The following is a 25,236-nucleotide window of genomic DNA, read 5'->3' as shown; positions in this document are numbered from 1 at the left end:
ATATTGAAAATAGGTTAAATATATAATTTATTTCAAATTTAATTTTAATAAATAGTTTATACAAAACATTAAAAAAGTTATAGAGCGATTTATTTACAAAGCAATATTTAATATTAATATAACATAATGGCTCCGTTAGTTTTTTCTTCTAAAACTGGAATAATTGTATCAACTTCTCTTTCTGTATTCGCTATTACAAGAATTATAATGTTGATAAATGAAGATACGGCAGCACCAACGACGAACCTAAAACAAAAAGTACATTTTTTCCAAAAAAAAAACTCAATGAATATCTAAATTTACTGATCAAAAAGGGCCCACGACTAAATAATAAGAAAACAATGAACAAAGGACTCCAAGTTGCAATACCAAATAATGGAACATCTGTAATGTATCAAAGATGAATAGCTTAGCTGAAGGTAGCTTCTATCAGGAACACTCCAATATAAGAGGGTTTTTTGACTTAGGGAGCACTCTACCATCAACTGTAAAGGATGATACAATCTACTGAGCTGTAATGACAAAATTGGATTAATGTTTGAGTTCAAACATGTCCTAATTGGAATAGTGAGCTATAGCTGAAATGGTCCAGGTCGTTTTAGGGTTGAATCCCTTCCTAGTGACATGTAGTGTAGTTGGACTCTTTCTTTGATAGTTTTTAGTGGGGAATGACAACTTGTATTGGAAGGGCATAAAAATGCTTAGTGATATACAAGGTAAGTGAAAAAATTGTTTTCTAGAGATGTATGATTATCAACTCAACTTACCAGAAGGAATATCCAAGTTCTGCCATATGTTCTGAAGTCCACTCGTTATCTCTGTCTTCTCGAGACAAAACGCTATACTGGATGTGTAAAAAAAACTGAGCGATCCATAAGCATACAGCTAAGACATCGCTGACAACTAAAATGTGTATTTTATTATCAGACTATTAATATGTTATTATATAAAAACTCTTTTTTAGTATGATATAAAAAAACTAGCAATTTCAAAATAAAACTGGAATTTTTATAACAATACACCTTGTATCCAATAAAAATAAAGCAAATTGCAAATTGTCATGAATAGTAGTCTACAAAGCAATAATATCATCCAAAATTTGCACACTGGCTCAAATGAACTACTCTTGAATAAGGTACTTTTAATATTTCATTCAAATATGAAATTTCATAATTTTCCAAAGACAAATCAAAATCAACCAATCTCAAAATATAACTGCAATTTTTATAACGATACACCCTGTAATCTAATTTAAATAAACTTATTTCAACATATAATTGAGATTTGTATTTAATAAAAATCAAATAAATTACATAATAGCAATGCATAGATCAATAAGATCATCCAAAATGTGCAGCGAGTCAAATGAATTATTTTTGAATTTGATACTTTCAATATTTCATCCAAATATGTTTTTTTATAATAATTTTGAAATTCCTCAATGAGAAATTCTTATTTTTATCTCTTTTTATTCACTTTCTTCGTAAATGTTTTAAATTTCAAATTAAGTTTTAAGGTCCATTCTCATTGCAAAGAGTATTGTTCAAATTCCCAAGTATTGAAATCATCAAATTTATCGCAAATATCAATTATAATTAAAAAATCTGTACAACATAAAGAATATGATTTTTTCCCCTATCGGCACGAAATATTGGTAATTAGAATCGTACAATCACTTATCTGAGCAAATTTTTTATATAAAAACACTCATGTATCATAACGAAAGATATGGGGGGAGAATAAAGTTAGAAGTCGCCTGGTGCTAAACCTGGTAAATAAACCGGATGTGGACAGATAGCGGCCAAAAACTGACGAATCATAATCGATTTGTGACACGATGCGTTGTTTTGATGAAGAAAGCCATTTTACGAATGTCTTTCTTTCCGTTTCGAAGAAAATTAAGACGTAAATCACGGGGGAATCACAGGTTTTCCGTGGACAATTGAATTTTTTTATTACACCTCGTATATTCAATTATTTTGATACATACCTGCAAGAAAGTTCCAAAAATAGAGTCCGATTACTTTAGTTCGACATCGCGAGGTTGTAGTAACGGTGTTGATAGCAGCAAAAAGAGCGCTCAGTCCAGAAAACAATAAACCAGAGCAAACCGCCGTCGTCGTCCCAATCCAAAAACCGTAAGACAAAAATTCTGGTTCATATTTTAAGAGGTTTATAACTGTAATAAAGACAGAGGGAACTGAAAGTTGCTGTTTTTTTTTACTTCATCATCAATCATTTTTGGGAAAAAAGGGTAGCTCTTAAGTGGAGGATCCTGTAAGCATCTTCATAATATTCAATTTTCTCCTACAATCTGTCATACATAATACATACATATATAATACACTCATTAAGCTTCAACATTATGCGGATTCTCGCCATTACATCATGGCTTCCACTCGTCCCAAAGTAAAATAAACAGTAACAAAATATTAAATTATTAACAAGGTTGGATTTATCCATAGAGATTTTGTAATATTTCTATGGATTTACTACAGATGACAGAAAGTGTTCTAATAAACCTCTGATCTTATTGACATTTCTTTGGTTATTAAATAAAAATTAACTATTCTAATATATTTCTATGGATTTACCACAGATGAGTAAAGGTTAGTTTTTCTGAAGTGATCTAATAAATCACAGTTCATATTAATATTTGATTGGTTATGAGAACAAAATATCTAGATTTTTCACTAGAATTTCAACGAGGTATTGTAACGATTTTTTTGCCACACACTCGTTTGTTTAATTTAGTCTCAATTAATAGAAAAGTTAATAACATTCATAGACGATCTAATTAGTAATGCAAAAGTTATATATCAACAATAGACATTACATCACAATAGAATCAGTATCGCCGTCACGTTTTTATGTTGACAAATGAAAACAAGAGTTCATAAGATGTGACCACATTGAAAATTATTGAAGTGAAACTAATTACCAGATTCCTATATTCTAAAACTTAAAAAAAAACACGAAACGAAGTATTTTGAGGCTTTTCGCCAAAACAAACTTAAAATCCATTTTTCAACAAAAACAACAGAAAAACTAAAAAAGTTGGAGAAATCATTACTACCTACATTTATGCAGTATAAAATCGGTATAATATCTAGTAATACCTATAAATTTCATCTTAAATCTACTCACTTACCGTCGATTTCGTATGTCCTCCAGCCGTAGGCTACGTTCAGTTCCTTTTTCCCATCAAATAATCCAAAATGTATTTTACCATCACTTTCTAAAGGATTTCTTATCCTCTTGGCTCTTGCGTTGACCCAATGTTTCGTCCCTAAACCAGCTACTAATAGAGCCATGGATATACAAGCCACAAAAAAAGTTATGAAAATCATTCCTTTCTTGAAGTAACTCATTTTAAAACATCGTCAGAATTTTAATTAATAAATATATGGAATTAGTAGTACACTATTTAACCTTAAAATGTTATTTTGCCGAAATTTAAGTTTTTAGTAACGATTTCTATACACTCCACTCGGATATACATTAAATCACATTTATAATCATCACAACAAGCACAAGGCAATCAAAAACTATATCTCATTAAGTGAGATTAATACGTTGTCATATTTCTTGTTCTACATATTTTTTTGAAATTTTGACACGAATATTTCTAATTAAATATCGAAGATCACTAAAATTTACACACACTGTCATCGAAAGTTTTTCAATACAATTATGAGATTTTTAAGAGGTAATTTAAATTATTCTAGTCATTCCAAGATTGTTACTAATACAATGGTAGTATTTGCAAGTTTACGTGACTTGATGGTAACAGGTAGAAGACACAGGTCAGTACCCAGAATACGGAAATTATATTAAAGTTTCCACGCAGATCAATGCGCATATATATCTCAAACTAATTGTGATAAACAGATGACAGGTAAGAAATATTGCGGATAAATTCACCTATTTTCTTCCTGTTTTTTTTATATAATAATTTCTAGATTTCGTTTGATGATTATTAATTTAATTTTTAACTACTTCCCTTTAGACAAGAATTTCATTTGCTTTAACGTGGTTAATTTCAAAATATTTCTTTTCTTATGAATTGGGATAAGATATATTTGAGAAAAATTTGATTTTCGGCCTAAATATTTTTCAGGATGTCTTTGAAATCAGAAACAGTTAAATTTAATAAATATACTTGTTGGAGCCAAAAACGTTTTAATACAACTCTGATGCGATTCAAACTCGTCAAATTTCGGTAATTTCCGTACCTTTAAAACATAATTAGTAATTATTAATTTGAAATTCAATCGTGCCACTCACCCATAAATTCCTCTCTACGTAGATACGTATATAGGATGTGTCAAAAGTGTGCTTTAATATTATTAAAATTATTGATAAATTATCCTTTGATATACTTTGATTATAACTAATTTTTGGTATTCCTATTTGTTTTCATACAGTTAATATTAAAGATAAAGGGAACGAGATATGGGATTTAGTATAAGCACTGATAATAGAGAGAGAAAAAACTTCGATATACCACTCTTTATCTATATCTATTCTATTCTGATAATTTAATAAGTGATTACCTGAGAAAAATTTCTGATTAACTTAAAACAATTATAATTGTTTTTAATTCTTGTTTTTAAATCATTAAAAACTACCAGAAGAATAAAATCGTGCGAGATTTATGTCTAAGCTATTATCAAAAGGCACCTGCAATACATATAATCAAAATATGTGAATTATCTTTGTACTTTAAATTATATTGTATTATTTCATTATTTTGCTCGACTTCAACTGTTGTAGTTTTACTTAATAGATCGAATTAAATTGTTTTTAAAAACTTTATTTCTAATAAGAAATATAAAAGTGGAGATCGTTTTGTTTTATTTTATTTTATCACTTTGAATATAACTGTGTGACCTAAGCGTAGGAGACTACATCCGATCAACTGGTTTTATCAGAATGTGCATCAACCGGTGGCTTGAGGACCACGTCAGACGAGTTTATTACTATCATTGAAACGTAGAAGAATGTCTGCAGTGAATTGTTATTAGAGGGAAAAGTGAAGTATGAAAATGTTTTAATTATTATTAATATTCTATAAATATGAGTATATTAATTAATTATATTATAATTCGATTTAAATAACTTTTAAATTTGGTTTGTGAAAAACGTGAGTGCTTCTATTAAAAAGTGTTTATTATTTTGGATTTCTTGTTGCTAACAAAGATAAGTAAAACTTTTAATATAACGTATTCAAAAATTTTATTGAGTTGAGGATTGATTCAAATTCAATGATTTTTATATTTTGAATAATGTTGTTCCGTCTATTTTGTCTATATGATCGTGAAACTAATATCATCACGTTAGGTGCTTGAAAAAACAAATTTTGAATGCAAAATAGATCGTGAAGTGATGAGAATTTATATTGACACTTGTAAGTTAAAGGAAGGGTTAAAAAAAGATGAAAATTTTAAATTAGTATAATTAATAGTTACTGGATATAAATAACAATAAAAGATTAGAATTAATATAAATATATGATAGGATCTCCGTGTTCTTCCCTATGTACTATTTTTTGTTTTGGATCCCTTGATATTAAATATTCCCTAGCGTACAAAACACAAATACTGGAAATGTATAATACTATTGGAATCAAATTCAACCTAAAAATATGAATTAAATAAAAATAGTTATATTGTTTATTGAAATAAAATGCCATTCTCGCCTCATTACTGATAAAACAGGGGCTAGAAGACTGATAAACACCCTTATCGCTTATTACCCAAAGAAGATGTTTATATTACAAAAAGGGTAAATTGGGTTCTAGTATAAACTGAATTCTTGTTGTTTACTAATTCGTTGATAATATATATGTATACTGGATGGACCAAAAAATGTTAAACTTAAAGTTAAGTGAAATGGGTTATAACATACAATTTAAATAATAGGATTCAAATTCCAAAGGTCACAAATTATACTCGCAAAAAACGAAAGTAAATATAAAATGCTGTTATATACCTTGATATTTTTTCACACTTTAGTCGTGCCTTTATATCATTTAATTAAATTAAAATGACCTCCAATGATATACTATAGGGCAAATCAGTAATATATTCAGCTACAGGGTCGTTAATGATTATAAAAAGTATTGAGCGTTTTCTGTCAGTTTTTTTTTAATTTATCACCTACAATTTAAGTTTAATCAAATACAATTCACTTACCAATAAGAATAACCCAAATATGCCGTCTTATCAGATGACATCTCGCCAGTTAAAGTATAAAAAAAAGCTACATTGTGAAATATGTTTTTGTGATAGTGAATTCCCCATAATATGATAGCGATTGAACTACTACAAGCTGCTATGGCAGTGTATACAAATAATCCATAAATACTTAAATAAACCTGAACGGGATTAGAGACGGTATTGTATAAAGATAGTGAAGCGGATATAAATCCGAATGTAATTGAAATTACCAAAAAGAGTATCGTCGATACCCATACTCCGCAATTGATGTATATTTTTTCTACAGAATCTGAAATATACAAAAAAATAATCTATATACGTTTCTTTTCGTTTATATTTATGTTACATTGTCTAGATAGACTGATTTTAAAAGAATTGTGTATTTTTTTCTACTTTTAATGCCTTTTTATATAGTTTTCTTGATAAATCGTATTTTTAAGTACAGCCCTGGAATATTTATTTGCAAAGAACACTTAAGCCATAGATCTACAGTTACACGGACTATCACTTTCACGTGTAGCAATCGAATATTATTCATCTGAATTTGAAGTCTTTTCAAATCATACATATTACTATATCTATGATCAAAAAGCTGAATAGCCACAGCAGCCTAGGCCTATTTACAAGAATATAAAATGACTAGTATTTTTAGACCATAAAGTTACTTCGGTCGATATTGGCTTTTATAGACTTCGTTTGGGAGGATAGGAGTTGGAGTAGCAGTACAAGTAACTGCATGATCTAAACTAGTAACTCACTGTACTTACTTGATGAAATATGTAGTTGAATGGGTCTATTATAATACTGATGGTACGTTGAAACTTTAGGGCAATTATCAATGTTGATATTAACGTCCTTTCCATCGTAAATATCCTTTAAAATTGAATATCTCATATCTGTACTGTTTGCACATATAAACGCACATATATTTTTTTCCGCTAAACACGTGACTGAAAAAGTAATCAAATCTTATTATATTGATAAATGAATTCTTCGTTAAATTTTGAGCATTTTTCATTGCACAAGGTTTAGTGTATCCTTTCAAATAAGAGGTAGGGTAGAGTGGGAAACTTATTTTGACAAAATGCCTGTTAAATCTGTTCTGCTTAACCGATTTTCATAAACTTGATGTTTTTTGAGAGATTTTTTTTCTAGTACAAAATATATAAACAGATAGGTCAATTACTAATTTAATTGCTTAGAATTTATATATTTTGTATTGTTTGACAAAAGCTCTTCCAAACAACATCAAGTTTATAAAAATTGGTTTAGTAGAACCGGCCTCACAGGCACTTTTTAAAAAGAAAATCCTCACTCTCCCCCACCTTTTATTTGAAGTGATAGATGAAAACTTGTTAGATGGAAAATGCGCTTAATTAGTTGAAGAATTCGATTATCTTATATAAAGTGCTACTGAATTGAGTAAATTTTTGAAAAAATTTGCTTTTTTAATTCCGTATTTTCAAATACGCCATTTAATGGTGGATATATAATTCTGAAAATAATTTCCACGTGTTTCTCGTGGCCACTTTTCTCCCCTTAAGCTGTAATATGCTCCTAGTTCTTTTTTTTAGTTGCCCACCCGGTATATATGTTAATTTATGACAAAATAACTTTTAACTTACTCGTAATTTGGTAAGCATTTGTTGTAGGAACCACTTGTCGATAGGTTCCCTGAAATAATCCATATTTTAGATGATTATAATATCCGATGAAATTATCTTTGGAAACGATTTTTAATTTATCAGTGTATATCCATTGTTCCGTTGCCAGACAAATAATTGTAATTAGAACTGCGATTCCGGACAAAAAAGTAGTTGAAAATATAAATAATTTCTTAACAGTAGCCATTAAACTATTATTTCGATTATAACTTTGCGTACATTATCTGTACGTCGACGATATGGGTGGAATTTCATTTATTTACAACAATGCTGATTATTAGGTCCCTTGAAAATGTTTATCTTATCAGATATGTACTAGATATTCGTTAATATCAATTGCGTGCTTGTATTTCATCTGATATCATATATAAAATTAAAACTTTTATTAATAATAAGATTTTTAATCAATTAATTACCGATTAATCAATAAAAGATTTTTAGGTGTGTAAATTTTTTTATTTACCTTGAATAACTGTACACAATACATAATCTACGCTACCCTGTATATTTAGTACTGAACTTTTGAGGTTAACAATAAATTTTCAAATAATTTACTGATCTTCTTTTTCACATTCTTCACGATTTATTTGCCGATTTTCCACGATTCTTTTTAAAATACTGTTAATATTATCAAGTCTATCGATTTTTTCTAATAGCACTTGTTTAAGTTCTTCGAAAGTTTCTTTTTCCGTTCTTAACACAAGTTTTAATTCACTATTTTTTCCTTCCGTTACCGAATACGTTTTCAATTTATTCACGATTCGATTGAAATTACTAGGTTCATTTAATACATTTGGAAACCCGATATATTCTCCACTATCATTCGTATCCAAATTCTCTAAAAGATTTTTAGTTTTCTGTTCAATTCCATGTTCTGCGCGCATTATAGTATATTTTATTTGTTCTTTATCATCTGGAGATTGCCAGTCATACAAGCTCTGATTAGGTAGCTTAACAACTTTTAATTTTTTTTGAAAATCAATCGGTTTATCTCCCGATCCTTGTCCTTCTACGTTTCTATTACATATTTGTGACAAAGGTTCGGGATATTTCATAAAAGTATCTTCACTCATACTTTTATATTGTCGAATGTTATCAAACTTATGATTTTCAAGTTCGAAATCTATTTCTTCACATTCTTCTTCTTTTTCAAACCGATTGCTATATTTCGATAGATATCTTTCAATACGTTGGATTTGCTCTTCTGCCACTTCCACTATACTACGATTCTTATTTATAACACTCCTATTTAGTAGTGAATCTATTCTATCTAGTTGTTCTTCTGCTTTCCTAATTATTCCATTATCTTCAATTTCTTGTTCACTTTCAATTCTTAACGTATCATGATGTTCAATATTTACAAATTCTTCTTTTTTAACAACTTGGTTATTTAGTGTAATAACCTCATTATCTACTGTTTTAAAATTAGACAATTTACGTGGTATCTCTTCAACATAATTTGTATAACTTTTTAATAACGTTTGATTAGTTTCATCTTTCATTATTCTTGTTAAAGGTCTCGATACGCAATCATCCAACTCTATTTGACTTTCTTTATCGTCTACTGTTTGTATTTGTTCTTCTTTCATATATTGACGTTGACAGTTACGTTTTGACATAACTGTACCTAATTTATTTGAGGGGTTCATTTTACTTTGTTTCGCGTAGTGCTTCGCTACAGTTTGTTTGGTGTTGAGTGTTTTTATATTTGTATTCGTATCATTACTAATATATTCATTTGCTATATTCCCATCGATTAATTGTAATAGAATATCTCCATTATAAACTTTGAAAGTAGAAAGTTTAGCTTCTATATCACTCATTTCTTGTTCAATTTTTTTCCTATCTGTTTCTAGGTTGTTCATTTCTTCTTGTATATTCACTTTTTTTTCATTTATGATTTGGTTATATTCTTTTTTTAACGCATCGTAATTTGTTATTAATTCTCTTATAACGTTATTCATTGTTCCTTTGAAATTTGAAATCTCATTGTGGTTCAACAACGTTTCTAATAATTTAATCATTTGTTTTATATTTTTTCTGTTATTTATAAATTTAGTTACCTTGTCTAGTAACTCCCTTTTCTTATTTAAAATACCTTGATTAAAATCTTGTTCTAAATTTTTGTAGGCGAGTTCTAGTTCTGTCAATATTTTCATAGCAAATTTTGATTTCTTTTTTAATTCGTTCGCTTTAAAATGTTTTATTTTTATTTCTAAATTAGTCATGTCTTGTTCGATTTTCGATTTATTATTTCTGAGTGCAGCTATTTCGATTTTAAAACTGTCATTTTCGTTTATACAATTCCTACATTTTTCTTTTATTTTGTTGTATAGGAATTTCAATTCTTTCAATATATTTTCCTTCAATAATTTATCTTGTCCTGTTTCTTCGGTATTTTTTTCTAAAATTGAAATATTTTCTTCTATTTGTTCGATTTTTTTTAATAGATTTTTTGTATCAATAGTTAATTGATTGTATTTTTCTTTAACGCAAATATCCAAAGATTTCTGCTCCACTAAATCGAGTTTATCTTTAGAAGTATTCGTTTTTATATCATTATATTTCTGATTATTCTTTAATTTTCGCTCTTTTAACGATATAATTTGTTTTTCTGATGATACGTTCAACATATCGTCAACATTCTTTTTCCCACTTTTATTTTCATCTATTAAATTGTTATTTTCATCTATTAAATTGTTATTTTCGTATAAATCTTCTATTTTAAGCTGAATTGATTCATCTGATTTTTCATTTCCCATATGGTTTACGACAAATTGTGCGAAAATATTTTTATTACTAAAATGCGTGTGATTTCCTTTGATGTAATAATTTCTTTTATTCGGACTCAAGAATCTTAGCGATTCTAAACATTTCAAAATCTTACTTTTACTCGATTTAGTACTCAAATTGTGTATATTTTCCACATTTTCGTAACCATTTTCATCCAAAAGGTCAATTCCAATTTTCTCTCCAACAACACTTTTATTTATATTTTTTTCACAAATTTCATTTTCTTTTTTCGCTCTTTCTAATCCTCGTAAAAATATTCCTCTTTCTATTATTTCATCTTCAATATTTTTTTCAATTAAATGTCGGGAAATTGTTCTATACTCTAATTTCATTTTATCGTAAGTTTTTTTGAGTTGTTTTAATACATCCTGTACACTAATTCTTCTTTTATTTTCTCTCGATTTCACATTATCTATTAATTCTCGATTCACTTTTTCATTATAATGTTTTAACCACTTTTCATTATCTAATTTTTGTTCAGATTGTTCCTCGATCTTTTCTTTTTGATTTTTCGTATTTTTAACATTCGAAACCGTCGAAATTTGATTCTTCAAATGATCAGTACTCTTTAATTTATTTTTCGGTGAATAAATAGGTATTTTCGATGGTCTTATAGTTTTTTCCACGTTAAAAAGTCTCTTTTCGTTCTCTTTTAAATCACTTTCGCACATTTTTATATCAGTTTCTTCATTTTTTAGTGTTTGTATAGTATTATTGTAAGTCTTTTTCACATTTTCGTACGCCACTTTCAATTTTTCGAGTACTTCTTGTATGGGAAACGTGATTTTATTTATATCGTTTGTTGTTACTACATTTATTTTTTTCTGTATTCCAGAATCAATCGTATTCACATGTTTTTCTGTAATGTTCTCATATGTAGAAATAATTTGGTTGAGAATATACTGAACAGATTCGTTAGTTTCTTTTATTTTCGTTTCTTCGATTCCTTTTATAAATGCCGCTACTATGTCGTTGTTTATAGTCTTCTCTGTAATTGTAGTGAAAAGATTTTTCATATCGTCACACGTATCTTTTAATTTGTGTAATAATTCTTTTGTATGTTGCACTGCTTCATTTTCTTTCAATGTTCCTCCGTTAAATTGGCAATTTTTCGTATCAGCTGTTATTAATGAACAATAAATTGAAGTCAATCGTGACAAAATTTCTTTCATAAATTTTGAAAATGCGTTGATTTGTGTAACTACCACGTTTTCAATATGTTTATCTTCTTTTTGTAGTTTCTCTAATTCATCTTTCATATTTTGTTCCATGAAATTGAGCCAATCTAAAATTACCTCTTTTTGTTTTTGTTCGGGTTTCGTTTCGTTTTCACTAACGTTTTCTGGATTTATTTTTTGTAATAAATCTTCAGATTCTTCTTTTTTCACTTCTTCTTTTTTCGCTTCTTCTTTTTTCACTTCTTCTTTTTTATTGTCATATTTATATAATTTCATTGCATCGTAAGCCCAGTTGATGGTTTCATATATTTGCTCTTCTTTTTTTTCAATCTCTTTAGCTATATCACCTCGATGTTGTTTTTTATTTATCATTTCGCTTGACTCTACTGACGTAGTATCTCTCTTGTTTATAGTTTTTTCTTTACAATTAGTTTCTTGATTTCTTCCCATTTTTCTTTTCTTTTTCTGTTCCTTGTTAATTGGAATGAGCATTTTATGTTTCAAATTGTCTCCAGATTTACACACTCTTTTTGTAGTGTAATCGTTGCTTGGCGGTGTTTTTTTCATAATTTTCAAAAGTTCTTTTTCTAATCCATTAAATTTTTTAAATAGCGTATTCCAACGAATCTCTTCATTTACCGACATTTCTACCGTCATTTAATTTTGAAAAATTCAAATTTTATTTCTCTTGCTATCTTATAAAATTGGTGAAAATATGGTTCGGTACATTTGGTTTCTAATTTTTTTACGGATGAATTTGTGCTTAGTGGTGAAATTCTGTTGAAAATGGACTGCAGTTAATTTAGCATTTTTAAATATGACAATCGTTCTTGCCAACTTTGACATAAAAAGTGACATATATTTAAGTATATGTGCGAAATAGTAACAGTAAACTATTTTTGAATTTAACGTATGATTTTAGTTTAATAATAAATAAAGAGCTTGAATTTATAACGAAAAAAGTTGAACAACAATTATTTTAATCCATATTATTGTGAAATTTTTAACCAATAAACGTTTTTTTATCTGTCAAAAGTTTTTATTACCTGAGACCTCTAGTATTTGTAAGTGTAACTAACAGTTCAACTATCTATGCATTTCATATACATAGATAAATATATTTGAAGTGATAAATTCGTCGTCATAATAAGCTTATGTGATACATATTTTACTAATAAAAAAAACCTTTAATTTTTTTTTGTACTATTAATTTCTTATAATAATGACACCTTGAAGAGATTAGTAAATGAACTGTTATGACTGCCGAGTTACTGGTATAAAGGCTAAAAAACGTCATGTCAATTGTCACAAGTAAAAATATATGTTTATAAAACTCATGTTGTGAAAAATAATTTAAAAAACTTGAACGATGGAAGTGATGTGCAATAATTATATACCAGGTGATTCGAGATTAATTGAAAAATTAGTGTCGGAACTTAAATCTCAAGGTATATTTGATCAGTTTCGCAAAGAATGTATCTCCGACGTAGATACGAAACCTGCATACCAAAATTTGAAGCAGAGAGTAGAAGGAAGTGTTAATACGTTTTTAAAACAACAAACGTGGAGTATTGATTTAAATAAAAATCAACTTCGTGAACAATTACGTAAAAATCTATTGGAGTAAGTCAATTGAATATAATTTAAATAACATATTTTAACAGTGTAGGTACAGTAGACAATTTTCGTAATACTTAGATAAACTAATTTGAAATTGTAGATCTGGTTATTTGGAAACTGGTGTAGAGAGAATTGTCGATCAAGTTGTTAATCCAAAAATTAATACAGTATTTTTACCCAAAGTTGAAGAAATAGTTTACAGATTTCTGGGGGTGGATAAACCAGTTCGAAATGTTAAGAATGAAGTTAATGTGAGCATAACTGATTTACTACCCACCGATCTTGAGGCGGTATCTCCGGAATCTGTACATAGTTTCAAAAATGAATCAAAGAAAGAAGATAAATTAAATTCTTTATCATCTAGTATTAAACTTGAAGAAGATGAAAGTCCACCGTTTGAACCTCTAAATGAAAATGAAGAAAATAATACTGTTAATGATGATAAAATGATTGTTGATGAAAATACAAGAGACTCGCATTTATCTGGATTTTCAGGTGAATATTAATTCTTTTATATATTTTATTTATAGTGTTATTAAAATTATTTACAGGTCTGGAAAGTCACGGATCAAATCCTGCTAATAAGTGTTATCAAATGGAGTTGGAATCCCAAAACAGTTCAGAGAGTCATTTATCCATTTTCACTTCAGGGGAAACATCTAAAATGGAAGTTTGTGAGGATTCTATAGTCGATGCTAACGTAGAAAAATCAGAAGATAATGAAACTTACTATAACTTAACAACTGATAGCATTGAAAACAAAAATGAAAAGGATACCGAAAAGAAATATGTTAAAGGAGAAGAAAAGGGATCGAAGAGTACTGAAAAGTCTTCTAAAGAGAAAAAGGATGATAAACATAGGAAAAGTAGTAGCTCGAATAAAGATAAAGAAAAAAATTCAAAGTCATCTCAGTCTAAATACAAGGAATATAAAGAAAAGGATAAGAAGAATTCGAAAAGTAGCAGTTCTAAAGATAGAGATAACAATAGAGAAAAAGTCGATAAAGATAAAGAAAAATCTGATAAAGAAAAGTCTTCGAAGAAACCGGATAAGGAAAAATATAAAAGCGACAAAGAAAAAGACAAAGTAAAATACGACAAAAGTAAAACAGAAAAAGAAACAGTAAATAAAATGGAAAAAGAAAAAGTTGATAAAGAAAGATTGAGAGAAAGATCCGATAAAAGAACTAAATCAGATAATGATAAAAACAAACATGATAAAGATAAATCTATTAGAGATAAGGATAAGAATACAAAGGATAATAAATATAAAGAAAAATCTAAAATAAAGGAAAAATCAGAGAAAAGCTCAAAAGATAGATCCTCAAGAGACAAACCTAGTTCTAGTAAAGAGTCAAAAGAAAAGGATTATAATAAAGAATATAAGGATAAAAATAAAGAAGAAAAAAATAAAAGTTCGAGTAGTAGCTCAAAACATAGTTCAAGTAAAGACAAAGACAAAAAGCCAAAAACTGACTCTAATTCTCAAAGTACATCAAAATCTTCTAGTTCTAGTGATTCTAAATCTAAAATAAACACTGATAAAACAAAAAAAGAGGAAATAAGTGATAAACACGGAAATAACAAGAAAGAAACACAAAAAGACACAAGAAAGAAATCGAAAGATGATCATTACAGTTCGAAATTGAATAAAACAGATAGGAGATCGACAGATAGAGATTCCAACGATGGTAAATCATCGAGTAAAAATAATTTTACTACATATTCGGAATCTTCTAGATCAGAAAATAATTCTCAAGATTGTACTAGTTCCAGTTTCACTGGTGGTTCCGGAGATTCAAGTAATTCAGATAAAGTAGAAGGAAATAGAGAAGTAATCATCACTGAAACCCAGAAACTGAAATATATCAAACCTAAATTTGCTCTAAATTTTGAAGAAGCCAGGAAGATAATGAAAATAAGAAAACAACTAGCGATATTGGAGAAACAAAATAAATTGAGCTTGGCGAAAATAGAGCTGCCATTTGAGAAGATTAAAGCTGTAAATGATAACGAAAAAGTTGATATAAGTGAAGAAAAAGAAAATATTAACGGTTCTAAATTAGATAGCGGTGGTACTTCGTTAGTTTCGTCTATTGAAGGTACTAATTTGAGTAAAGAAAATTGGGAAGCCCTGGAAGCCAAATTGGAACAAGTGATGGCTTTTGTTAATAGTAACTCTTATGATTCAGATGAAGATTTCGAATTTCGCGGTTACAGTTCGGTGGATAACATCCCTAAACACTTGATCGATTTAAGTGCGAATCTAGTGAAGAAAACTGAGAAGGAAATGATGAATAAACAAATAGCACATGATAAAAGTGAATCCGATCAAATACAATTTTCTGTAGTTTTCAACAGTTTAAATGAAAACAATTGTTATTATTTAGAAAAACCAACTCAGCAAGAAGAAAATAATTTAAAATTTATTCGTGAGATAGCTAGGAATATCGAGAAGGAAATCAGTTACAGTTTTCGAGATTATAGTGGAAAAATTTTGGGAAAAACAGGAATGAAGAGGAAGTTCGAAGAAATCGATGCGAAGAACAATAATAAAACTGATTATACGAAAACAGGTTAGTGTCTTTTAAATAAAATCATAATAAAAGTTTGTTTGGATTGAAATATATTTCTATAAATGGTTTTACCTTGATGAACACATTATTTACACTACCACTACACAAACACTCCAATTAAACTGTCCAACTCCCATTTCTATAATCAAATTATCATCTGCGGTACCCGAAATTAACCTAAAACTTATTTATGTCGTTATAAATATACGAGGAGTGATAAAAAAATATAATTAATAAATTTGATATTCTTTAATTGGAGTATACTTGAAATAACTTTATTTTCAGTATGAGAACGAATATAAAGACACAGATAATAAATAAAGGTTTATGAGAAGTAGATTTTTTCAAGGTGTATTATTAGTGCTAAAAATAATATAGTGAATTTGAAGTGGTATCAGTGATTGAGAGGTGAGCTATAAAGGACGAAATCAAGTGCATTGTTTTAAATTGAAATAATTCATCATATTTTTTTATCCCGCCTCAAAAGCCTTTTTAAGATCCATGAATAATATATTCTGATCATTATATGCATAGCTTAACATTACTGTAAAATTTCTTAAGATAGAGGAATAAGATTATCTTGTCTTAATGATTTAGAATTTTTTCTTTTTCCAATATTTCTTTCACTAACTTGATAACAATTGATTTAGAGCTCGATCCCTCATTTTTCCCATTCTCCATTTATTTTTTATATTTTCTATGGGTTTTCATATGTGAATTTTGTGTCTTCCTCCTTGTGTTTATTTTCTTCTTCACCTTTGTTGTAATATTGTTTTGATGTTATTCTATGGTTTCTTATATTTTTTTATATATTGGCTTCGCATCTTCTTCTCATTTGTTGTAAAATCGTTTTTTTAACTATTCTTCATTTATTATCTTATTCTTATGTTTTTCTATGGTTTTTACCGTTTTTTATATCTTTGCTTTCTATTTTCCCCCTTGTGTTCCGTTTCATCTTCATTTTTTTTGTAAAATCCTTTTTTCTTATAGTTTTCAATATCTTTGCTTTGCATCTTCTTCTGTCTGCATCGGTTCTTCTTCATCTTTGTTTTAAAATCATTTTTTCTGTATCAATTCTTCATTTATTCTATAAGTTCTTTCCATTCTTGTAATCCTTACTGTTTTATTTTAATTTTTTGATCACACCTCGTACATCTTAGCATTCACATTAGAGCTTTGGTATATTTTATTGAATATATTTATCGATCCAATGAGTGAAAACTGTTATTTTGGTTTAAACAAATTATTTTAATTTTTGAAAATATTTTTTTAATTTTGCTTATTTCGCCATTTTTTTTGTTTTAAGAGAAAAAAAGGAGAATATCTGCCAGTTCCCAATCAGTTGTTCGAGTGGCAAATAAAAAAAACAGTACAGGTATTATTTGTGATACAGTATGTCGCATTTTTGAATCTATTTAATCGTGGACTTCGAAACTGAAACCTAAAAATTATTCAATTGACAGTTTTTAGTAAATAAGTCACCAAATTTTGTTACATCCCATAGTTTTTCAATTTCCGGGCCATCAAATTTTGTTTAGAATGCCATTTAATAAATGAGTCAATAAAAAAAAAGAAATTGCTGTTTTCAAATAACTTTTTTGTTCTTAAATGCTACATATGTTAACAGTAACTTTGTACTAACCCCAAATTAACATTAAAATTAGTTTAACACTTGGTATAATTTAAAAATTATCTCACATTGTTATTGAGTCGGTTATTTTTTTAAGATGTAACTCCTACTGAAGTTTTTCCACTTCCTCTAAGTCCCGCAGAAAGTGATAAATCAAATGAGAGGAAAGACGAAGATCTTTTGATTCCTATGAAACAGAAAAGGATCGTACGAGGATGTAAGTATACAATTCTGCCGCGATTATTAAGTATTTGGATCCTAATTACTTAGAGAAACCGTTTGCAACCCCCCTGGAAACTTTCCACTATTGCTGATTTTATTATAAGGCTTTTAGACTGGATTTTTATTTTTTTGTTATACATATATTAAGGTTCATTTTCTTTTTGTATTTTTTTAATGAGAAATTTTCAGTTCTACTAGGTTAGGGCAATTATTTTGTTGATTAGGTTATTCTTCTTTCCTTAATAACTTTTCCACTGTGTATATAAATAGGTAGTTATCTATTCTAAACCTTCTTTTTATCGTTTTTGAAAAAATCGTATTGATTATAAAAACTAGAGGAAATTAACAAATATAACCTCAATATTTAAAAAAAATATTGGACGAGGGTTAGTATTTGAAAGATTAGGGTTTCCTAAAGTCGTGGCATAAAAAGAAAGTATAAGTATCTGTTGTGCTGTGGATCGGCCTAGTAGAGCAATTTAGGAGAAAAAGTATTGATAGTTTTAAAGGGTTATCTACCAAATAGGTTCAGTTTTCAAGTGGAATTGTAATCAAACAATATTTAACATGTTTTGGGTACACAAAACTCTTTTGCATCTTCTTTTTGATCAAGTTTGCAACTTTTCTTCTGATTTTCGAGTCGAAGAACATACCAATCATTCCCCAAACCTATTATAAAGTCCTGGAAGTTATCAAAATTACAATAGATTTTTTCAACTGATAGTTTCAAGGGGTTATCTACCAAATAGGTTCAGCTTCCTTACCTCAAATTACTTGTATAAAATAATTCGGGAATCACATATCACTTCACTACCTTGTAAAAAAGATCTCGCTAAACCGGTTTTAGTGAACCAATACTAGTTAAATTGCTATCATAAATTCAATGTATTTTTCGACCACAACTCGTAAATTTTATGCTTATTTCAGATTCTCAACGGTATTCCAGTGATGATTTATACAAACCTCGACCGACAGTTGGAAGGAATAATTTCACAAGAAGAAATATTTGAAATTTTGTATCTATTACTTCAAAAGTAATAATCGTAAGTTTTACAAAATGTTTTTAAATATATTTTTGTATCTATTTAATTGAATAATCAGTTTTGGATTACTGCGTACACTTCGTTTTATTTCTCCCTTTTCATCTACTTCTTTTCATAGTGAATATACTCATCACTAAAAGAATGAATGTCCAAAGTAATAATATACCGATAGCTTCGATTACTTCTAAATTCTTTAACGACCATCCCCTTTTGATGACGTATCTTAAAGCGGTTGTCGGCTGAGCCAAAGGCAAGAACCTCACTATCCATAATAAATATTCGTTTATGGCTTCGATGGGCCACATCACACCTAAAAAAAAATTTATTTCACGTTGAAATGATCATTTTTTCAATTTAAACAAATCCATTTCCACCCCAAGGTTATTTATTAACGATGGTTAATATAATATAATAATTTAACATCTTCAAATAACCTCTGATGATGATTTGGTTATAGAAACATGCATCAATGATATAAACTACAATAACGTTATGATTAACAAGTCAACATCTTCAAATGACCTCTGAATATGATAATTTGTATTCATATTTTAAAAAGGTTTTTACAAAAATCAGTCAAGATAATACAATTTATCTTCATGTAGAGAATAATAACTATGATATAGTGTGGGTGATTTATAATAAATAACCTCTTATTTCTCGATTCCGGTTTACAGTTTGATAGGTGAATAATACTTACCACTTGATATTACCAGGGGATTGAAAATACCGGAAACTATTACATTTGCCATTAAATGGGTGGTACTTAAAACTGAAATTCCAAAACCTGAAAATTAAATTTAATTATACAGCAAAAAAATTTTTCTTTTTTCTAAGAATTGTAAATCAAATTAATATGTAAAGAATGTACAGGGCAGTTTAGTATTTACTTTTCATCAAATAAATTTGATTATAATATGATTTTTAGTTATTTAAATCCACAGAGTGTTATATAATTATATTATTTAAGAGTATGAGGAAGGAATTAATAAGTGGACTTGAGGAGTAAATTTGGTATTATTACCCCAATATACACAAAAAATAGATAATTGTGATTACTAAAATCAAAAAATACTGAGGGGACATAAATTTGAAAGAACAAATCAATTTATAACAATAAGGTATGGAGTAGATAGACTGGTATAAGAAAAAACTTCAAGATAAGAGAAAAAAGCCTTTGACTAAGTGAAAAATATTAAAGATGAAAAATTGAACTATTTGAGTACCCCACAGTAAAATAGAGATGTATCTGCCATTAGGGTTGGTGATAGATGAAGCAATTGAATAACTGAAAAAGAAAAATAAATTCCTATGAAGTGGAAATAGGAAATTGAACAAATAAGTTACATCAGACATTATAATGAAGACCTAGGAGCAGAATTTTTCAGCTAGATCGACAAACGACTTGAACATAGTGGAAATTAAATTCAAGATGGCTGTACTATGATGAAGTATATATGTTAAAAACATAAAAAAATATACATAAATCTTGTTCTTATAGAAATTTTGGGCTTAACTGACTTGTTGAAGCTAAAATCAGTAGCAGACAATAAATCTTTGAGAAATACAATCATCACTAATAACTCAATCAACTTTTAACTTTATAGAACATATTTCAGGATGAAATATCAATTTTTTCCAAAATTTACATAAATAATTATTTTTTCCAACTTTACGGTGCTTACTATTTTGTAAATATATTAATGTTGGGTTCAAAAAAAAATCGTACAAATATGTGAACATTTTGGCATTAGTAAGATTAGTTCAAATAACTCACCTAGAACAATTCCGGCCAATCCCTGCAGATAAATAAGGGCGAAAATCAACCATAATGATCCTACATAAGGTTGACGGAACACACAAAAAACTAGTATCATCAATTCTATCGTCATAACAATCATAAAAATGATTTGATATATAAGGTGAGACATACTCAATTCCAGAGACGTTACTCCAGCAATAATGGACCTGTCCCAAATCCCTTCGCATTTTTCTTCCACGATTATAATACAAGTCATAATGCAACCCATAAAATAGATCATTCTAAAATATGTGTACAAATATCGATAAAATCTATGAACTTTAAATGTATTAATAAATTTTTCTTACGTAGTCACTATGCCTGGGGTTAGAAAAATAGTGAATTCGTCGTCTAAACTTCCAAAGTACGTTTCTTCTACCCTTAAAGGGAGTTTAACAATTTTTGTAAGATATTTACAATGCCGGTGAATTTCTTCGTGAAATTTTTCGCTTAGATCGTATATTTTTGATTTTATTGCTCCTCCTATATGAAGAGCTGAAATAATACATTTCGTCAAACAAATAAATTGAGTAATTGATCCTAATGAGACTGATCTGTATCATAACAAATTCGGCACCAAAAATTTCGAATATTAATTACTTAATGTCAAATTCTTCTTTTTACGTTAATATCTTCTTTTTTATTTATGACTATCCCTCCCGGGCTAGCTTATATACTTAATTTTAATCTTCTCAGTAAGGATCTCATAATTGAATTTGAATATAATATTACTTATATGTATTAAAATTCATCTTAGAGCTTTAAAATGTAACTGATATATATTCTTAATAGGAAAAAAATTGAAATTTAGTGGTAAATAGAAGTTAATGGCTGAGTAGTAGAATCGTAATAGATAAATGTATAGAAATATAAGAAGAAGAGATGTACAGGATTTTAGAGGAATAATCGTTATAAAGTTGTCAAATAGATAAGTACGTTGGTGATTAGTAGATGCAACTAAAACAAAGTGAAGCGGGGTAAGCGATAAAATTTTTTTTGTAAAATTCACATATGCATAGGGTCTAAAAGAATCAGGCATGTAGACGTTCTAAGTAATTTTGTTCAATTTTATATTAGGAATCTACATAACGTCTCAACTTTTTAGATAAACCCTGTGTTACTTTAATATTTTTTTCTTTACTCACACGTCATATCCATAAATACCTCTAATTCTTCATTAGGTACGTCGTTTAAAGATATTCCATGTGATAGTCGTTTTTCCATCAGTTGCGATATATTTGAATTTATTTGTATGAAACCTCTTATTTTACCACCTTTTAGATCTTCAATTGCTTCTTCTACAGAATTATATTGTATCTAAATAACAATTTTTTACTTTGAAATATGGTGGAATCAAATTTTTTACAATAACATTTGCTAATCAAGGTTATTAAGGTAACCTAATCGGCTCATTTTCTTAGTTTTCCTTTAAACATGGTATATTAAAATTTTATATTTATTAGTATTTGTTGCAATTATCATTATCCTGATTGTACTATTTTTTAAAATTTTGTAAATTCCTCTATAACCTCTAAATTACACAGCATCGGCCATAATTTGATTGACAACGTTGCCAAATTCTATCAATTGAAAGCAAAATTACAAAATTAATTTAGTTACAGAAAAAAATTTGATGAAAATAAATGTTTTAATTTAGTAAACACCAATAATATGAACAGTATTCGAATTCAAGTCACTTTACATCTCAGAAATATTTTTTTGTTATATATAAAAATATTTTAAATATTTTATTAATTTATTGTATAAAATGGAATTTCACGATTCACTTAATGATACATATAACCAATGGTAATTTCAATTAGGCAACGTTGCGTTCCAGTTTATATTTCGCGACCGTGGTTGTTTATGTATTGACAAAATAAGAATAATTTCTTTATTTTTATGTATACTGACCTTTTTAATTGAAGGTATGTTCAAATAATCTTCGAATAAACAACTAACACTTTTAATATGACAATTCCATTCGTCGTCTAGTACTGCAGTTTCATTTCTTGGAAATAATTCACAGAATTCGGCAGATTGTTCTGCATTTACAATTCCAAACGGATTATCTGTCGTGTCTCTACCCACAGCCACTAAGAAAAATAACACTTGTACAATTGTTATAAACATGGGAAATAAGCTTGCCCTGAAAATTAATGTTTGATTTGAAAACACCACAATTGAATGAAGGAATATGTATAGATATACCTACACGTAGTTACGAGTCAGTGTTTTATAATTTTTATCCACCAATGCTTTGAATCTACGCCAAGCAAAAATACGGTTTGTCTTCTTAGTTTCATTCGATAATTCTCTTTCCTAATAAAATTAATTTCTTGTAAAAATTATTTTTTGGTAAATATAAATTATCGAATTACCTCGTATGGTATAAAAACGTCCCTCGTATTATCTGTGAGTTCATTTAAACTTATCTCTGATGATTCGAATCCCAAATTTACGTTATCGGAATTAGTGTTTTGATTTTCTACTCTAATCAAATTTTTTTCTTGTTTTGAGCTCAAAATAAAAAAAACTTCTTCTAAACTATTCGCGTTGTACATAGTTACCAATTTTTCCGGATTTTCTTCGGTTAATATTGTTCCTTCACGCATTAGCCCCACCTGTAGAAATATATAGGGTGCACCAAAATTTCGACTAATATATGGCTTATTTTGAGGTATATTGCAAAATTTTATTAAAATAAATAATAGATGTATTTAAAATCTATATTTTGAAATTATCTCTAGTTATATAAAGTTTTATAACTCCGTTACCAAACAAAATAATTCTTAGTAATAAAAAATATATTTTACCCTGTTAGCCTCTCGAGTTTCCTCTATATAGTGAGTGGTAATCACAATAGTCGTTTTATCTTCCTGGCTAATTTTTAGCAAATACTTCCAAACTCTGTAAGAGAAATAATGATGATGACTTATAGAGTAAGATCCCAGGGCGATCAGACAAAAGGGTTTTTGTAATGGATGAAACCTAAGGTTCTTAGTAGTGTCTCATGTACTTAAAATACCTGCGTGTTTATGGAGTTTGCCGAGTGAAACCTGGGCAGGTACCAGGAGGGAAAGGTAACTAAAAATTAGAGTTATTTGACGTAAATTTTAATGGCTGATATTTGTATATATTTTGTAGAATATTATTCTGAACTAGTATCATGAAGTCTCAGACACTTTTCATGGACCAGAACTTTTGTCAGAGGCTTTAAAGCTCCACAAAAAATAAATGAACTTTATTTATTTTTTAATGTCTAACTTTTATGTATGCTATTAAAGTAACTACTACAAAGTTACATTTCATCAGTCAGACAAATTTAAATGACCAAACATCAACCGGGAGTGCGAGTGCGAGAGCACTATGAATGCATTTAAGTCAATCTGCTCCACTCTACTGTGTGTGTATGTGTGCCTATTGCGCGCGACTTAGAGTATACAGTGCAGTTTGGGTCTGTAAGAGCACATGTTTTTGTTGTTTACATTGTGTAATTTGTTACTGATATTAAATTATTTGTGATAGAGAAAACCATGGAAGAAGATAAATTGACATGTATATTTTGCAAACAATCTCATGACAAATTAATATTATTTACAAATGAAACTTTTAAAAAATGTAAACAAGTTTCAAAACAGCGAGTGATCCATAACCTAAAATTCAAAGACTTAAAATTACCAGAGGATTTGTATGACAATGGTAATCATCGAGAGTGCTATAAACATTTCACTGCTTTACCAAAAAAATATTATTCTGACACTCCTGAATATCCAAAAAGTGCTAAAAAAAATGTATCGAGTGATTCTGAGAAAACACCATTAGCATCGACATCAAGGCTACCAAGTAACCTTAGTATTAATAATGATCCATGTGTACAATCTACCTCAAATCAAACAAATAATTCTACAGCTTTAGATTCAGATGTAGTATCAAACTCAAGTCCAGCTAATACTATGTCTGAACCTAATGTAATACCTGAGCCAAGTATTGAACTTAGTGTTGAATCTGAATCAATTCAGCCGGTGTCACAGATTTCCAAAAAGCCTTGTGCGACTTTTAAGTGTGATAGTAATTCCTTCCCTCATAATAATTTATTTGAACGTGATATGACAACTGACAAAGTCCAGACATGTATATATTGTAACCGAAAGACAAAAAGACATAAATTTATTGGAGGAAGTAAAAATATAAAAAAAAACAATTTTAGGTGTGTTCGAGTAGTTAAATCTTTGAGCCAGGATGCTGTGTATTCTATCTTAAATGGTAAATATAAAACGTCAAAGCATATTAAGCTTGGAATGGCTTTAAAAAGCTTGACAAGTAGCCGTAATATAATCGCACTCCCGGTTGAATAATATTTGTATTTAGGGGATGTTTGGTCATTTAAATTTGTCTGTCTAATGAAATATAACTTTGTAGTAGTTACTTTAATAACATACATAAAAGTCAGACATTAAAAAATAAATAAAGTTCATTTATTTTTTG

The 25,236-nt window shown here is 28.5% G+C and overlaps 5 protein-coding genes across 10 annotated transcripts in view; 1 reads left to right on the top strand and 4 right to left on the bottom strand.

Moving 5' to 3' along the window:
* Nucleotides 1–10: 10 nt before the first annotated feature.
* On the bottom strand, nt 11–4,390 carry LOC130445444 (uncharacterized). The gene is made up of 4 exons (XM_056781058.1): nt 3,152–4,390; nt 1,991–2,179; nt 768–903; nt 11–246 (listed from the first exon to the last, which is right to left on the bottom strand). Exons 1-4 carry the CDS (start codon nt 3,369–3,371, stop codon nt 114–116), a joined length of 678 nt encoding a protein of 225 aa, XP_056637036.1. The 5' UTR covers nt 3,372–4,390; the 3' UTR covers nt 11–113.
* Nucleotides 4,391–5,440: 1,050 nt separating this feature from the next.
* LOC130445620 (clarin-3-like) lies at nt 5,441–8,173 on the bottom strand. The gene is made up of 4 exons (XM_056781353.1): nt 7,847–8,173; nt 6,989–7,171; nt 6,198–6,510; nt 5,441–5,639 (listed from the first exon to the last, which is right to left on the bottom strand). The coding sequence occupies exons 1-4, from the start codon at nt 8,070–8,072 to the stop codon at nt 5,501–5,503; spliced, it is 861 nt and encodes a 286-aa protein (XP_056637331.1). The 5' UTR covers nt 8,073–8,173; the 3' UTR covers nt 5,441–5,500.
* Nucleotides 8,174–8,436: 263 nt separating this feature from the next.
* LOC130445864 (uncharacterized) lies at nt 8,437–12,501 on the bottom strand. The gene is made up of 3 exons (XM_056781751.1): nt 12,204–12,501; nt 10,686–12,020; nt 8,437–9,767 (listed from the first exon to the last, which is right to left on the bottom strand). Exons 1-3 carry the CDS (start codon nt 12,499–12,501, stop codon nt 8,437–8,439), a joined length of 2,964 nt encoding a protein of 987 aa, XP_056637729.1.
* A 588-nt stretch (nt 12,502–13,089) lies between these two features.
* The window catches only part of LOC130445618 (biorientation of chromosomes in cell division protein 1-like 1), a 15,448-nt gene continuing 3,301 nt past the window's right edge, over nt 13,090–25,236 (top strand). For 2 of the 4 annotated variants that reach the window (XR_008910070.1, XR_008910069.1), the window contains exons 1-7: nt 13,090–13,479; nt 13,577–13,971; nt 14,028–16,052; nt 17,359–17,427; nt 17,780–17,899; nt 18,832–18,947; nt 21,541–21,725. Coding sequence is in view for 2 of the 4 variants with exons in the window: in XM_056781348.1 (XP_056637326.1) it covers nt 13,226–13,479; nt 13,577–13,971; nt 14,028–16,052; nt 17,359–17,427; nt 17,780–17,899; nt 18,832–18,914 (2,946 nt within the window). In the remaining 2 variants the exon portion in view is untranslated. Of the gene's footprint in view, nt 13,480–13,576; nt 13,972–14,027; nt 16,053–17,358; nt 17,428–17,779; nt 17,900–18,831; nt 19,023–21,540; nt 21,869–25,236 lie in introns of those variants that run through there. The other 2 variants (XM_056781348.1, XM_056781349.1) reach the window with 2 other exon arrangements.
* Nucleotides 18,908–25,236, bottom strand: part of LOC130445619 (ABC transporter G family member 20-like) — a 24,766-nt gene continuing 18,437 nt past the window's right edge. For all 3 annotated transcript variants that reach the window (XM_056781352.1, XM_056781351.1, XM_056781350.1), the window contains 9 exons: nt 23,565–23,658; nt 23,130–23,372; nt 22,964–23,070; nt 22,663–22,897; nt 21,894–22,065; nt 21,057–21,243; nt 20,725–20,990; nt 19,648–19,734; nt 18,908–19,257 (listed from right to left, as the gene is read on the bottom strand). In XM_056781352.1, coding sequence (XP_056637330.1) covers nt 19,046–19,257; nt 19,648–19,734; nt 20,725–20,990; nt 21,057–21,243; nt 21,894–22,065; nt 22,663–22,897; nt 22,964–23,070; nt 23,130–23,372; nt 23,565–23,658 — 1,603 coding nt within the window. In that variant the 3' untranslated portion in view covers nt 18,908–19,045. The remainder of the gene's footprint in view (nt 19,258–19,647; nt 19,735–20,724; nt 20,991–21,056; nt 21,244–21,893; nt 22,066–22,662; nt 22,898–22,963; nt 23,071–23,129; nt 23,373–23,564; nt 23,659–25,236) is intronic.

The sequence above is a fragment of the Diorhabda sublineata genome, chromosome 6 (assembly GCF_026230105.1).
Source record: "Diorhabda sublineata isolate icDioSubl1.1 chromosome 6, icDioSubl1.1, whole genome shotgun sequence".
Taxonomy (NCBI): Eukaryota; Metazoa; Arthropoda; class Insecta; order Coleoptera; family Chrysomelidae; genus Diorhabda; species Diorhabda sublineata.
This window is presented reverse-complemented; position numbering and strand designations above follow the sequence as displayed.

Coding starts and splice junctions, on each gene's coding strand:
- LOC130445444 (XM_056781058.1), bottom strand. CDS start 3,371: ATGAGTTACTTCAAGAAAGGAATGATTTTCATAACTTTTTTTGTGGCT. Junction 2,180..3,151: donor GAGGACATACGAAATCGACG/GTAAGTGAGTAG, acceptor TCTTTATTACAG/TTATAAACCTCTTAAAATAT. Junction 904..1,990: donor TTTTTGGAACTTTCTTGCAG/GTATGTATCAAA, acceptor TACACATTTTAG/TTGTCAGCGATGTCTTAGCT.
- LOC130445620 (XM_056781353.1), bottom strand. CDS start 8,072: ATGGCTACTGTTAAGAAATTATTTATATTTTCAACTACTTTTTTGTCC. Junction 7,172..7,846: donor AAATGCTTACCAAATTACGA/GTAAGTTAAAAG, acceptor TTACTTTTTCAG/TCACGTGTTTAGCGGAAAAA. Junction 5,640..6,197: donor TATTTGGGTTATTCTTATTG/GTAAGTGAATTG, acceptor TCATATTTTTAG/GTTGAATTTGATTCCAATAG.
- LOC130445864 (XM_056781751.1), bottom strand. CDS start 12,501: ATGTCGGTAAATGAAGAGATTCGTTGGAATACGCTATTTAAAAAATTT. Junction 12,021..12,203: donor AAATAAAAAACAACATCGAG/GTGATATAGCTA, acceptor AAATAAATCCAG/AAAACGTTAGTGAAAACGAA. Junction 9,768..10,685: donor AGGAAATCACACGCATTTTA/GTAATAAAAATA, acceptor ATGAAAAAAAAG/TGAATATACAAGAAGAAATG.